This window comes from Saccopteryx bilineata, chromosome 2 (genome assembly GCF_036850765.1).
Source record: "Saccopteryx bilineata isolate mSacBil1 chromosome 2, mSacBil1_pri_phased_curated, whole genome shotgun sequence".
Lineage (NCBI taxonomy): Eukaryota > Metazoa > Chordata > Mammalia > Chiroptera > Emballonuridae > Saccopteryx > Saccopteryx bilineata.
In genome coordinates, this window is record NC_089491.1 from 353,461,189 (window position 1) to 353,475,924 (window position 14,736).

Below are 14,736 nucleotides of genomic sequence, written 5' to 3' on the forward strand. Positions count from 1 at the left end.
TTACAACTACTTTAATGAACCTGTTTGATTATTTAACAAAATTCATTAGGAAATGCTTATTTTTCTTTAACTTTGCAGAAATGAACTTTTTTCATGTGTTGAAATTTCCAAGTCTTTATATCTCTCCAGGTTTATTTTTTAGAGTAGTGGTTAAGAGCATGTACTCGAGAGCCAGACTGTCAGAGTTTGAATCCCAGCTCTGACATCGACTAGTAGTTACTTTGGGCCAAGACCCTTAAACTCTCTGTGCTAGTGTCTTCATCTGTAAAATGGGGATGGCAGTAGTACAGACCTGCAGGGTTGCTGTGAAGATTACGAGAGTAAGTAGACGCACAGCTCTTAGAACAGTGCCAGGAACATAGTAAACACTATATAAGTATTTGTTGCTATTATTACCATTATCATTATTCCAAGGCTGGGCCTGTCTCCTGCTCCATGCTCATATGTATGCCTCATTTATACCTGTCTCTTCTACACTGTCTACCCCTGTATAAACTTTAAAAAGAAAGTTAGTAATGGTACTTTATAATTGGCCCAAGCTTATTCTTTAATTTTGAGATCAGATTTTTCTCTAATACTGTGCTTTAAAAATTATAGCTTTATGAGGCAATATGTGTTCTGTACGGAGGAGCCCAGGATTTCAAATCAGAAGACTTAGGTTCAAATTCTGGCTGTGTCTCACTATGTAAATTTAATTGTTCTTTATTCTCTAGAACTCACTTTTCCCATTTATTTTATTTTTATTTTTATTTTTATTCTGAAGTTGGAAACGGGGAGGCAGTCAGACAGACTTCCGCATACGCCTGACCGGGATCCACCCGGTATGCCCACCAGGGGGCGATGCTCTGCCCATCTGGGGCATCGCTCTGCCACAACCAGAGACATTCTAGCGCCTGAGGCAGAGGCCACAGAGCCATCCTCAGCGCCTGGGCCAACCTTGCTCCAATGGAGCCCTGGCTGCAGGAGGGGAAGAGAGAGAGAGAGAGGAAGGAGAGGGGAGGAGTGGAGAAGCAGATGGGTGCTTCTCCTGTGTGCCCTGGCCAGGAATCGAACCTGGGACTCCTGCACACCAGGCCGACGCTCTACCATTGAGCCAACCGGCCAGGGCACTTTTCCCATTTACTAAATGGAGATAATAATCCCTACTTTATAGATTTGGTTTGAAGATTAAAATAATGTGTAAATGTGGTACATAGTCAGCATTCAAAAGTGTTAGTTTTTCTTGCACCTATTTGCATTACTATTGTAAACATTTATATAAGCTCTTCAAAAAAATTGAGGGAGGGAAATATGCCTTTTCTACATACTTTACTGTTATCAATTTTAAAACTATGGGGCAGGTAGCTAATAGTTGTGTATCCCTTGAGAACAAGAATTGTGCTGCTTTATCCTTTAAGACAATTTCAACCTTATTGTCCACTGTCATGCCTTGTAGACATTAGTCAGTATCATTTGGATGAATATGACAGTAAAATGAACATCCTCATCAGGTCATGAGAAATGCCTGTAAGTCTAAACATGACACAGATAAAGAAATTTGGACAAATGTTGGAGAAGTGAGCATGGCAAATAACTTAGAACTAGGGGTCTGTTTTTCCCCAAATCAGAATAAACTTATCAGAATAGTTATTTATCAGGTTAAAATAAAAAAATAAAATATGATTTTATTTTGATAGCAACTACTTTTCTTACGTTTGTTTATTAAACCTTATTAAACTTCATCAGATGTTATGTGTCACTACAATTATATATACTGCTTATAAAAATTATTTTATAGCTTCATATTCATTTTTAAATATTCCCTAATTTTTGTGAGCAGTAATACTTCTGTTTTTGTAGCATTTTGATAGTAATTGAGATTATAAGTCCCCATAAATCCAGAGGCATTTGACATCTTATTCTGTCAACAGGCAAGCAGGAGACAGACATTCTACTTAAACAGGGCTAAACATTAAAATACAAGAAGCAGCCCTGGCCGGTTGGCTCAGTGGTAGAGCGTCGGCCTGGCGTGCAGAAGTCCCGGGTTCGATTCCCGGCCAGGGCACACAGGAGAAGCGCCCATCTGCTTCTCCACCCCTCTCCCTCTCTTTCCTCTCTGTCTCTCTCTTCCCCTCCCGCAGCGAGGCTCCATTGGAGCAAAGATGGCCCGGGCACTGGGGATGGCTCCTTGGCTTCTGCCCCAGGCGCTGGAGTGGCTCTGGTAGCGACAGAGCGACGCCCCGGAGGGGCAGAGCATCGCCCCCTGGTGGGCGTGCCGGGTGGATCCCGGTCGGGCGCATGCGGGAGTCTGTCTGACTGTCTCTCCCCGTTTCCAGCTTCAGAAAAATACAATAAATAAATAAATAAAATACAAGAAACAGTTTATTAAAATAGAAGAAAGTTTTCCGCTGAGGTTCTAGAAGCCATATTAGGAGTGGGGTAACACCTATTCTGCCATGAGGAGTGTGTAGTCTGGAGAGTATGGCAGACAGTAAGTCAGGAAGTGAGACTGTCTGGGATCTGCCACGGAAGAGATCGTCCTGGTAAAGGGGTTACCTGGCTCACTCTGGGGGAACGTGGCCTGCTCAGGAAGACTTTCCATAAGGTGCAACATCCACACTTCACCCTGAGCAGATGAGCAACAGTTAGCCCACTGAAAGGCCAAAAAGAATAATGTTTGTAAAAATGCATCTTGAGAATATGCATGGATATTTGGGGAGCTGCAACTAATTTGTTTTGGCAGAGGCTTGAAATGAATCTGCAAGGGTCAGGGATGAGGCCACCTGAGTAGTGGGTGCTAGATCATAGACATGACCCCATGGTCACTGACTTGAGCCCAAAGGTCGCTGGCTTGAAGCCCAAGGTCACTCTGCTGTAGCCACCCCCCATCCCCGTCAAGGCACATATGAGAAAGCAAACAATGAACTACTAAGAAGATGCAACGAAGAATTGATGCTTCTCATCTCTTCTTCCTGACTGTCTGTATCTATCCCTCTCTCTCTTGTCACAAAAACAAACAAACAAAAACAAATAAATGCCTGACCTGTGGTGACTCAGTGGATAAAGTGTCAACCTGAAACGCTGAGGTCACCTGTTGGAAACCCTGGGCTTGCCTGGTCCAGTACATACGGGAGTTGGTGCATCCTGCTCCGCCCTCTCTGCTCCTCCCTGTCTTCTCTCGCTTTCTCTCTCTCTCTCCTCTCTCTCTAAAAATGAATAAATAAAATCCAAGGTCTTCTCTTTAAAAAAAAAGTTATTGAATATATTGTATTACAGTGTAAAGGTATTCTACAGAGGAGTGCTATCCAATAAAAATATATATTATGTATGTAATTGTAAATATTCTGGTAGCCATATTGAAAAACTAACATAAAACAGGTGAATCTAATTTTAATGTTTCATTTTAACCCCATATATCAAAAATATTTCAACAGTTTATTGTTTTAAAAATTATTAATTACATATTTTACTTTTTTTTTTTTTGGTCCCACTCCATCAACATCTGGTTTGTATCTTAGAATTATAGCACAGTTCAGATAAGCCACATATCAAGTGCTCAGTAGCTACATGTGGCCAGTGGCTACTGGATTGGACATTACAACTATAGAGTATAGTTTCTAGTCTTTGTCCAAAAAGTGAATTAAACCTGTCTTTGGACACAGCCAAGAATACTGTTCACTTTTTAGATGGATACTGAAGTTTGGTGAAACCTAAAGATATTAAAATATACTTATTAACAGTATTTATGCTTTATACTTAACTAAAATGGTTAGGTAAATATTTATGCTCTCACATACAGACATAACCTTTGGGAGGGCATTTTGACTCAGTTTTCAATTTTAAATATGTTTGCCTTTCAATTCACCAGCAATTTTACATCTCACAATTTATCCCATAGAAATATATGAACATAGTTATTTATGTGTAACTATCTTCAATTTTTTTTTAAAAAAGATTTCATTTATTGAATTTGAGAGAGAGAAAAGTGGGGGGAGGGAGCAGAAAGCATCAATTCATAGTAATTGCTTCTCACAAGTGCCTTGACCAGGCAAGCCCCAGGTCTCAAACCAGCAACCTCAGTGTTCCAGGCTGATGCTCCATCCACTATATCACCACAGGTCAGGCTATCTTCACTTCACTTTTAACATGATTTTTAAAGGAGGAGCATCAATGGAAAGTTAAATAAATTATATTGACACAACAGAATATTCTGCAACTATGAAAGAACATATACTGTTATATATGATTCAGTGGAAAAAGTTTAATGCCGAATATTAATTATGTTGCAATCTCATTTTTATGTGCAAAATGTATTAAATTTATATTTGTCTTCTATGTGCTTCAACCAGACTTAACGGTTTTAATCAACATGATTATTTCTGTAGGATTGGACTAGAGTGGGCTTGTCAGTCCTCTGTACATTTCTGTTTGGATTCTTTTTATAATAATTATTATTTTTTATAATCAGGAGATAATTTAAAAAAACAAATTTGAGATTTTGTTTTTACATCTTATAAAAAAATGAAGAATTGGAAGCAATCAATATAAATGTTCAAAAATAAGCCTGACCACAGTGGATAGAGCATTGGCCTGGGACGCTGAGGAGCAGGTTTGAAACCCTGAGGTTGCATGATCATCCAGCTTGAGCGTGGGCTCACCAGCTTAAGTGCGGGGTCACTGGCTTGAACAAGGAGTCACTGGCTTGGTTGGATCCCCTTAGTCAAGGAACATATGAGAAAGCAATCAATGAACAACTAAGGTTGAGAAGCTGTGAGTTGATGCTTCTCATCTCTCTTCCTTCGTGTGTGTGTGTGTGTGTGTGTGTGTGTGTGTGTGTGTCTCTCTCTCAGTAAAAAAAAGAAATTCAAAAATAAAATGTATTATGGTACTCCCACTACTGGAATTGTATATAGCTATTCAGATATTGATTATGGACAGTGCTTACAATGCTAAGTGAAAAAAAGAAGATACAGAATTGTTTATATATAATATATAGCAGGATCTCTATGTAAAACAAACATAACCAACCAAAATGTTAACAGTTGTTTTTAGGTAGAGGAATTATGCATTTTTTTTTTTTTTGTATTTTTCTGAAGCTGGAAACGGGGAGAGACAGTCAGACAGACTCCCGCATGCGCCCGACCGGGATCCACCCGGCACGCCCACCAGGGGCGACGCTCTGCCCACCAGGAGGCGATGCTCTGCCGCAACCAGAGCCACTCTAGCGCCTGGGGCAGAGGCCAAGGAGCCATCCCCAGCGCCCGGGCCATCTTTGCTCCAATGGAGCCTTGGCTGCGGGAGGGGAAGAGAGAGACAGGGAGGAAGGAGGTGGGGGGGGTGGAGAAGCAAATGGGCGCTTCTCCTATGTGCCCTGGCCGGGAATCAAACCCGGGTCCCCCGCACGCCAGGCCGACGCTCTACCGCTGAGCCAACCGGCCAGGGCTAGTTATGCATTTTTTGTGTGTGCTTTGTATTGTTTTCTTAATTTTCTATAATGAATTTATACTTTTTTATTACCTTATAATGAAGAAAACTTTATCATTATTGTAAAATTCATTTGTTAAAAAAAAAATTTGGGAGGCTTAACTGTGGGTGGTACAATAGAGAATAAAATATTTGATATGTGTAAAAATGTTTTTAAAACTTAAAACAATACACATGGAAATATCAGATTTTTGTTTGTGTAGTGTTTTGTTTTTTTAATTTTTATTTATTTATTTTTTTTTACAGAGACAGTGAGTCAGAGAGAGGGATAGACAGGGACAGACAGACAGAATGGAGAGAGATGAAAAGCATCAATCATTAGTTTTTCATTGTGCGTTGCAACATCTTAGTTGTTCATTGATTGCTTTCTCATATGTACCTTGACCGCGGACCTTCAGCAGACCGAGTAACCCCTTGCTGGAGCCAGCGACCTTGGGTTCAAGCTGGTGGGCTTTTCCTCAAACCAGATGAGCCCGCACTCAAGCTGGCAACCTCGGGGTCTCGAACCCAGGTCCTCTGTATCCCAGTCTAATGCTCTATCCACTGTGCCCCTACCTGGTCAGGCATGTGTATAGTGTTTTGCCCAAGTTGTTTTTTATTTTTGGTTACAATTTTATTATATGTGTATTGTCAATATAGCCTCCTCTTTGAATAATGAACAGAAAGAGGTATTTCCATTGAATTTTTTTGGTATAATTTAGTCTATATTAGGTCATATATTCAGCCCCTTTCACCAGAGAATCTCAAAACTTTTATACAAAATACCGTTTTTCGCCTGACCTGTGGTGGTGCAGTGGATAAAGTGTTGACCTGGGAACGCTGAGGTCGTCGGTTCAAAACCCTGGGCTTGCCTGGTCAGGGCACATATGAGAGTTGATGCTTTCTGCTCTTCTCCCTTCTCTCTCTCTCTCTCTCTCTCTGCCTCTCTAAAAAGAAAAACTGAATTAAATTAAAATAAATAAATAAAATATTAAAAAAACAAATACCGTTTTTCTATTGGCAAGAAATGGAGGTGATGTAACTTAAATTTCTATAACACCTTGACTGGAGTTGTGCTATTCAGTTGTGCTCATTCACTTGAAGATGGGGGGAATGAAAGATCCAGTCGAACTATTGACTAGAAATTATGTGGAATTCTAGAAGACTTCTGATTCAGGGAACCAGTGATAGTGAGTGATGTGAATGATGGTGGAGGTAAGGTATCACATTTGTGTGTTACACTACTCGCTGCCAGTGCTACTGCCAGTAGGTAGCTTTAATGACAAAAAAATGATTAAGATAGGCCCTGGCTGGCTGGCTCAGTGATAAGAGTGTTGGCCCGGCGTGTGGAAGTCCCGGGTTCTATTACTGGTCAGGGCACACAGGAGAAGCGCCCATCTGCTTCTCCACCCTTCCCCCTCTCCTTCCTCTCTATCTCTCTCTTTCCCTCTCACAACCAAGGCTCCACTGGAGCAAAGTTGGCCTAACGCAGAGGATGGCTTCATGGCCTCCACCTCAGGTGCTAGAATGGCTCTGGTTGCAATGGAGCAACGCCCCAGATGGGCAGAGCATCGCCCCCTGGTGGACATGCTGGGTGGATTCTGGTCAGGTGCCTGTGGGAGTCTGTTTATCTGCCTCCCTGCTTCTCACTTACGAAAAATACAAAGAAAAATTAAGATAGATTTAGAGATGGAAAATGGGGTAGTCAAGACTTCATTGTCTTTGGAGTAATGTATAAGGGTTAGTATATTTCTCAAGGGCAAACTGTATCTACTTTTTGAGGGGCTGTGATAGAAATGGCTCTATGTTGAACTACTCTCATTTACAATGTACTGTTACCAGACTTTTCTCCTGTCACATTAAGGAAAAAGGGTTCTATAGTTGTGAGTGTTGCATGCCTATGATAGTTCCCTGTTCAACTCCGAAGCCAGATGTTCCTGTGATATGTTCTCATTTGTTGGCTCACAGAATGTGTTTCTTTTTCTAGTTTAATAGTTACTAATGTTGCTGCCTGTTTCCTTCTTTATTTAGGTTTCATGTCCTTAGCAAGCTACTGAGCTTCATGGCACCTATTGACGATACCACAATGAATGATGATGCCAGGTGAGTAATAGATTAATTATGTGTCTCAAATGGCTTCATGACAGCCTGATATTGACCTGTTCTACAGCCTGTCGCCCTCTCCATTTCTTCTTATCAGTTAACCATTTGTCATTGGCATCATAGCAACGGTCTTTGTCACATCTCTCTACTCCCATAATTACTGTAAAACCAAGACAAAATTTCCATTCATCTCCATGCTGCCTCTGGGAGTTTTCTGTTTGTTTTGCGTTTTTGTTTTGTTTTTAACTTCAGTACCTGTTTAGAGCACTTGAGCTCTTGTCTAGGACAGACTGGTCAAGACAGCGCATACACTTGGATTGATGTTTTGAGCGTTTGTGCATATGCTCTCCTTGTAAAAATGGCTGCAGAGATATGCATTATGTTGTGTTTGTTCAGACTGCTATTGAGGGTAGTTTTTAAAAGTATTTTATAAAAGAAGTACTTGCTCATTTTATAAAGCTGAAACAAAATAGAAATGTATACTCATAATGTGATCCAAAGACAACCATTTTAAAAATAATTCCTTCTATATTTATTAGTTGGCAATCTACTATAATGTAATATTTTTATAAAGATTACTTACATTTTTTAATTAAAAATTTAAATTTATGTTAACATAGATTCAGGTGTCCCACTAAATATAACACCCTAACACCCTCATCCCCCAACAATGTGCCCCCCATTTTATTGCCTTTGCCCCCCTCCCCCTAATTCTTCCCCAACTTTCCTCTGGGATTTACTCTCCTGTTGTGTGTATCTTTGTGTTATGTATATGTAATTTCACTATTCCCATTGCCTTCTCTGATTCTGTCCCCTCGTTTCCCCTTCCCTCTGACAGCTGCCCCTTTGTTCCCTGTGACCCCTCCTCTGCCTCTATTCTGTTCCTCAGTTCACCATGTTTATTAGATTCCACATATAAGTATCATGTGATACTTCTCTTCCTCTGCCTGGCTTATTTCACTTAGCATAATAACTTCCAGGTCCATCCACGCCATCACAAAAGGTAAGATTTTCTTCTTTTTTACTACCACGTGGTATTCCATTGGGTATGTGTACCACAGCTTTTTAATCCACTCGTCCACTGATGGACACTTGGGGTATTTCCAGATCTTGGCTATTGTGAACAATGCTGCAGTAAACATGGTGCATATCATCTTTTGAACTAGTGTTTGAGATGCTTAGGATATATTCCTAAAAGTGGGATAGCTGGTTCAAAAGGCAGTTCCATTTTTCATTTTTTGAGGAAACGCCATACTGTTTTCCACAGTGGCTGCTCCAGTCTACATTCCCACCAGCAGTGCAGGAGGGTTCCCTTTTCTCCACACCCTCCCCAGCAGTTGCTGTGTGGTGATTTGTTAATGAGAGCCATTCTGACAGGTGTGAGATGTTATCTCATTGTGATTTTAATTTACATTTCTCTGATGATTAGTGACGTTGAACATTTTTTCATATGCTTATTGGCCATTTGTATGTCCTCTTTGGAAAAGTGTCTATTCAGGTCCTTTGCCCATTTTTTAATTGGCTTCCTGATGTTGAGTTTTAGAAGTTCTTTATAGATTTTGGTTATTAAACCCCTTATCAGATGTATCGGCAAATATGATATGTTCTCCCATTGTATGGGTTGTCTATTTATTTTGTTAATGGTATCTTTTGCTGTGCAAAAGTTTTTTAGTTTGTTATAGTCCCGTTTATTTTGTCCTTTATTTCACTTACTCATGGAAATATATTGGCAAAAATATTGATGCAAGAGGTATTGGAGAGTTTACTGCCCATGTTTTCTTTCAAGATTTTTATGGTTTTGTGACATTTACATTTAAGTCTTATATCCATTTTGAGTTTATTTTTGTGAATGATGTAGGTTGGTGATCTAATTTTTTTGCATGTACTTGTCCAGTTTTCCCAACACCATTTATTAAAGAGACTGTCCATTGTGTACTCTTGCCTCCTTTGTCAAATATCAATTGACCATAATGACATGGGTTTATTTCTGCATTTTCTGTTCTGTTCCATTGATATGTATGTCTGTTCTTATGCCAATACCAAGCTGTTTTGATTACAATGGCCTTGTAGTATAACTTGATATCAGGAAGTGCGATACTTCCCATTTTGTTCTTCATTTTCAAGATTGCTGAGTCTATTTGGGTTCTTTTTTGGTTCCAGATGAATTTTTGGAATATTTGTTCTAGATCTGTGAAGTATGGCATTGTTGGGTTTTTTTGGTTGTTGTTTTTTTTTGTGACAGAGACAGAGAGAGACAGGGACAGATAAGGACACTCAGGAAAGGAGGGAGATGAGAAGCATCAATTCTTCATTGCAGCACCTTGTTGTTCATTGATTGCTTTCTCATATATGCCTTGACAGGGGGGCTACAGCAGACCAAATGACCCCTTGCTCAAGACAGCGACCTTGGGCTCAAGCTGGTGACCTCAGGGTTTCAAGCCTGGGTCTTCTGCGTCCCAGTATCCACTGCGCCACTGCCTGGCCCCTTGGTATTTTAATAGGAATTGCATTGAATCTATAGATTGCTTTGGGTAGTATAGTCATTGTACTGATGTTTATTCTTCCTATCCTTGAACACAGTTTGTGCTTCCACTTGTTTGTATCTTCCTTGATATCTTTTTTTTTCTTTTGTATTTTTCTGAAGCGAGAAGCAGGGAGGCAGACAGACAGACTCCTGCATGCACCCAACAGGATCTACCTGGCATGCCCACTAAGGGATGATGCTTTGCCCATCTGGGGTATTGCTCCATTGCAACCAGGGCCATTCTAGCGCCTGAGGCAGAGACCATGGAGCCCTCCCCAGCACCCAGGCCAACTTTGCTTCAATGGAGCCTTGGCTGCAGGAGGGGAAGAGAGAGATAGAGAGAAAGGAGGGAGAAGGGTAGAGAAGCAGATGGTCGCTTCTCCTGTGTGCCCTGGCCAGGAATTGAATCCTGTACTTCCACAAGCTGGGCCAACATTCTACCGCTGAGCCAACCGACCAGGGCTCCTTGATTTCTTTTTTCAATGTCTTATAATTTTCTGAGTACAAGTCTTTTACCTCCTTGGTTAAATTTACTCCTAGGTACTTATTTTTTGTTGTTGCAATAGTGAAGGGGAATTTCTCTTTCTGACAGTTTATTGTTGGTATATAAAAATGCAACTGATTTCTGAATATTAATTTTATATCCTGCCACCTTCCCAAATTCATTTGTCTGATCTAGTAGTTTTTTGCCAGAGACTTTAGGGTTTCCTATTTATAGTATCATGTCATCAGTAGATGATGACAGTTTTACTTCTTTTACGACTTGGATGTCTTTTATTTCTTTTTGTCTGATTCCTGTGGCTTGGACTTCCATAACTGTGTTGAATAAGAGTAGTGAAAAGAGGTACCCCTGCCTTGTTCCTGATCTTAAGGGGATTGCTTTTAATTTTTGCCCATTGACTATGATGTTGGCTGTCAGTTTGTCATATATGGCCTTTATTATGTTGAGGTATGTTCTCTGTATTTCCACTTTGTTCAGAGTTTTGATTATACATAGATACTGAATTTTATCAAATGCTGTTTCTGCATCTATTGATATAATCATGTGATTTTTATCCTTCATTTTGTTTATGTGATGAATCACATTTATTGATTTGCAAATGTTGTACCAGCCTTGCCTTCCTGGAATGAATCCCACTTGATCATGATGTATGATCTTTTTAATGTATTGCTGGATCTGGTTTGCTAATATTTTGTTGAGAATTTTAGCATCTATGTTCATCAGGGATATTGGCCTATAGTTTTCTTTATTTGTAGTGTCTTTACCTGGTTTTGGAATGAGGATAATGCTTGCCTCATAAAATGAGTTTGGAAGTCTTCCCTCATCTTGAATTTTTGGAATAGCTTGAGAAGGATAGGTGTTAGTTCTTCTTTGAATGTTTGGTAAAATTTGCCTGTGAAGCCATTGGTTCAGGCTTTTGTTTGCTGGGAATTATTTAATAACTTTTAATTTCTTTTGTTGTAATCAATCTGTTTAGGTTTTCTGATTCTTCCAGATTGATTTTTAGAAGATTGTATGTTTCTAGGAATTTATCCATTTTGCCTAGGTTGTCCAGTTTTTTGGCTTATAGATCTTCATTGTATTTTCTTACAATCCTTTGTATTTTTGTGGTGTTAATTTTCATATCTTATTTTATTTATTTGGGTCCTCTCTTTTTTTCTCGATAAATCTGGTTAAAGTCTCATCAATTTTATTTACCTTTTCTAAGAACCAGCTCTTGGTTTTATTGATCTTTTGTATTGTTTTTTTAGCCTCTATATCACTTATTTCCACTCTGATTTTTATTATTTCCTTTCTTCTACTTCCTCTGGGCTTTATTTGTTGTTCTTTTTCTACTCCTTTTAGGTGTAGGATTAGGTTATTTAGTTGAGCTTTTTCTTCTTAAGGTATGCCTAGAATGCTATGAACTTCCCTCTCAGGACCGCTTTTGCTGTGTCCCATAGATTTTGGATTGTTGTATGTTCATTTTCATTTGTTTCAAGGAAATTTTTTATTTCTCCCTTGATTTCATTGTTAATCTACTCGTTATTTAATAACATGCTATTTAGCCTCCAAGTGTCTGAATATTTTTTAGTTTTCCTATTGTAGTTGATTTCTAATTTCATGCCCTTGTGATCAGAGAAGATACTTGACATGATTTCAATCTTCTTAAATTTATTGAGAATTGTTTTGTGTCCTAACATGTGGTCTATCCTAGAAAATGTACCACAAGCACTTGAAAAGAATGTATATTCTTTGGGGTAAAAGGTTTTGAAGATATCAATTAAATCGAGTTGATCTAGTATGTTGTTTAAGGCCACTGTTTCTTTGTTAATTTTCAGTCTGGAGGATGTATCCATTGATGTTAGTGGGGCAAAAAAAATCCCCTACTATTATAGTATTGTTGTCGATCTGGCCTTTTATGTCCATCAAAATCTGCTTTATATATTTAAGTGCTCCTATATTATGTGCATAAATATTTACAATGTTTATATCCTTCTGTTGGATTGCTCCCGTTATCATTATGTAGTGACCTTCTTTATCCCTTACTGTAGCCTTTGTTTTAAAGGCTGTTTTGTCAGATATAAGTATTGATACCCTATCTTTTTTTAAAATTTCCATTTGCATGAAATACTTTTTTCTATCCCTTCACTTTTAGTCTATGTGTATCTTTTGTTCTGAGGTGGGTCTCTTATAGACAGCATATATACAGGTTCTGTTTTCTTATCCATGCAGCTACCCTATGTCTTTTGATTGGAACATTTAATCCATTTACATTTAAGGTTATTATTGATATGTACTTACTGCCATTTTTATTCTTTAAACCTACAATCCTCTTTATCTCTATTTCTTTTTTCCTTTGCTCTTTGTATAGCAGAGCCCTTAACATTTCTTGTGGTACTGGTTTGGTTGTAAGGAATTTCTTGAGTCCTTTTTTTGTCTTGGAAGTTTTTTATTTCTTCTTCAATTTTAAACAATGGCCTTGCTGGATAAAGTAGTCTTGGTTGTAGGTTCTTGTTTTGCATCACTTTGATATTTCTTGTCAATCCCTTCTGGCCTGAAGTGTTTCTGTTGAGCAGTAGATGTCATGGGGGCTCCTCTGTAGGTAATTAACTGCTTTTCTCTTGAAGCTTTTAGTATTTTTTCTTTGTCTCTTAACTTTGGCTTTTTAATTATGCTGTGTCTTGGTGTAGGCCTCCTTGGGTTTATCTTTAATGGGACTCTGTGCTTCTTGAACTTGTGTGACTTTTTCCTTCATCAATTTAGGGAAATTTTCAGCTATGATTTCTTCAAACAGGTTCTCTATCCCTTGCTTGTTCTCTCTTCAGGAACCCCCAGGATGCAGATGTTGTTTTTCTTCATATTGTCGCAGAGGTCTCTTAAGAGTTTCCTCAGTTGATTTGAGCCTCTTTTCTTTTTGCTGCTCTGCTTCTGTGCTATGTTTTTCTTTTCCTCTAAATCACTGATTTGCTCCTCTGCTTCATTGAGCCTGCTGTTGATTCATTCCTTCTAGTGCAGTCTTCATTTCTGGTATTGTATTTGTCTTTTCTGACTGGTTCTTTTTTATGGTTTTGATGTCCTTTTTGATGCTTGCTGTCTCTTTGTTTAAGTTCTCATTGTGATCATCCATTGTTGCTATAAAATCCTTGAGCATCCTAAAAATCATTATTTTAAACTCTGAGTCTGGTAGTTTGGTTACTTACATTTTATTTAGTTCTTTTTCTGGGGATTTCTCTTGTTGATTTATTTGGGTCATACTTCTTTGCCCATTTTGTCTGTGTATTAGGTAGTGCTGTCTGACTTTAAAATTTGTTGTGCTATCTCTTTGAGGAAGATGGTTCAGTGGTACTGACCTCCAGGTCTCCTGAGTTCCTTGCTCTAGGAATGCTTCTTGAGAGTCGTATTTACCCTTCTATTGTATGTGCTTATTGAATGGAGTTGGTCCTTTCATGGGTGCAGTTATTGCTTCAGGCTGGCTGGCTCTAAGAGTCAACCTTTATCATGTGTTAATATTAGATTCTGTGCAATGTCTGTCCTGTTGGGTATATTTATTTTCCACAGTGTCTGGTGCCTGCTGGACTTCTCCTTTGGGCGTGCTGCTTGTGTAGCTAGCTGAGTCTAACATTGTTGCTGTCTGCCACCCACTACTGGTTGTGTTGGTTCTGGTTCTTCTTGGGTTGATGGGTTCTTCAGCCATTGTTTGTAACCTGCTGTGGGCTACCTATCTGAAGCTGCTGCTCTGTTTGCTGTTTGTGTCTGCGTTTTCTGTACCTGGGTAGTGTGGGAGGGGCTAACCTGTGTATAAAGATCAGCTTCCCCCTGCTTAGAGAGGACTGTAATTCTGTAAAAGCTCCAATCTCCGTAAGATTTGCTTCCACTTTTCAGCTGCTCCACCTCCCCTTGCAGCTGCATGGTCTTTTATAGAAAGACTGTGGTCTGGGCTAAGACTGGCCTCACCCCACCAACCCCTCTACAGGTTGCAAGCTTGATGAGTTAGGGTAGCTAAGGTTGGGAATACAATATTAGTGGGACCCCCTACTTCAGGGGTTTCTTGGTCAGGAGCTCAGGATGGGGAGGGTGGCCCTTATTCCAGAGCCTAATCCCTCAGATACTGCTGGATACTCCAATTGTATTTCTCCCCAGCGAGGTGAGCAGCAGATTCCTATTGGATGGGCCTGACAGTCTC

General features: G+C 39.5%; 1 protein-coding gene across 3 annotated transcripts in view; it reads left to right on the plus strand.

Moving 5' to 3' along the window:
- The window catches only part of AATF (apoptosis antagonizing transcription factor), a 187,217-nt gene that overhangs the window by 98,919 nt on the left and 73,562 nt on the right, over nucleotides 1–14,736 (plus strand). For all 3 annotated transcript variants that reach the window (XR_010729484.1, XM_066262813.1, XM_066262812.1), the window contains exon 11: nucleotides 7,474–7,545. Coding sequence is in view for 2 of the 3 variants with exons in the window: in XM_066262813.1 (XP_066118910.1) it covers nucleotides 7,474–7,545 (72 nt within the window). In the remaining variant the exon portion in view is untranslated. The remainder of the gene's footprint in view (nucleotides 1–7,473; nucleotides 7,546–14,736) is intronic.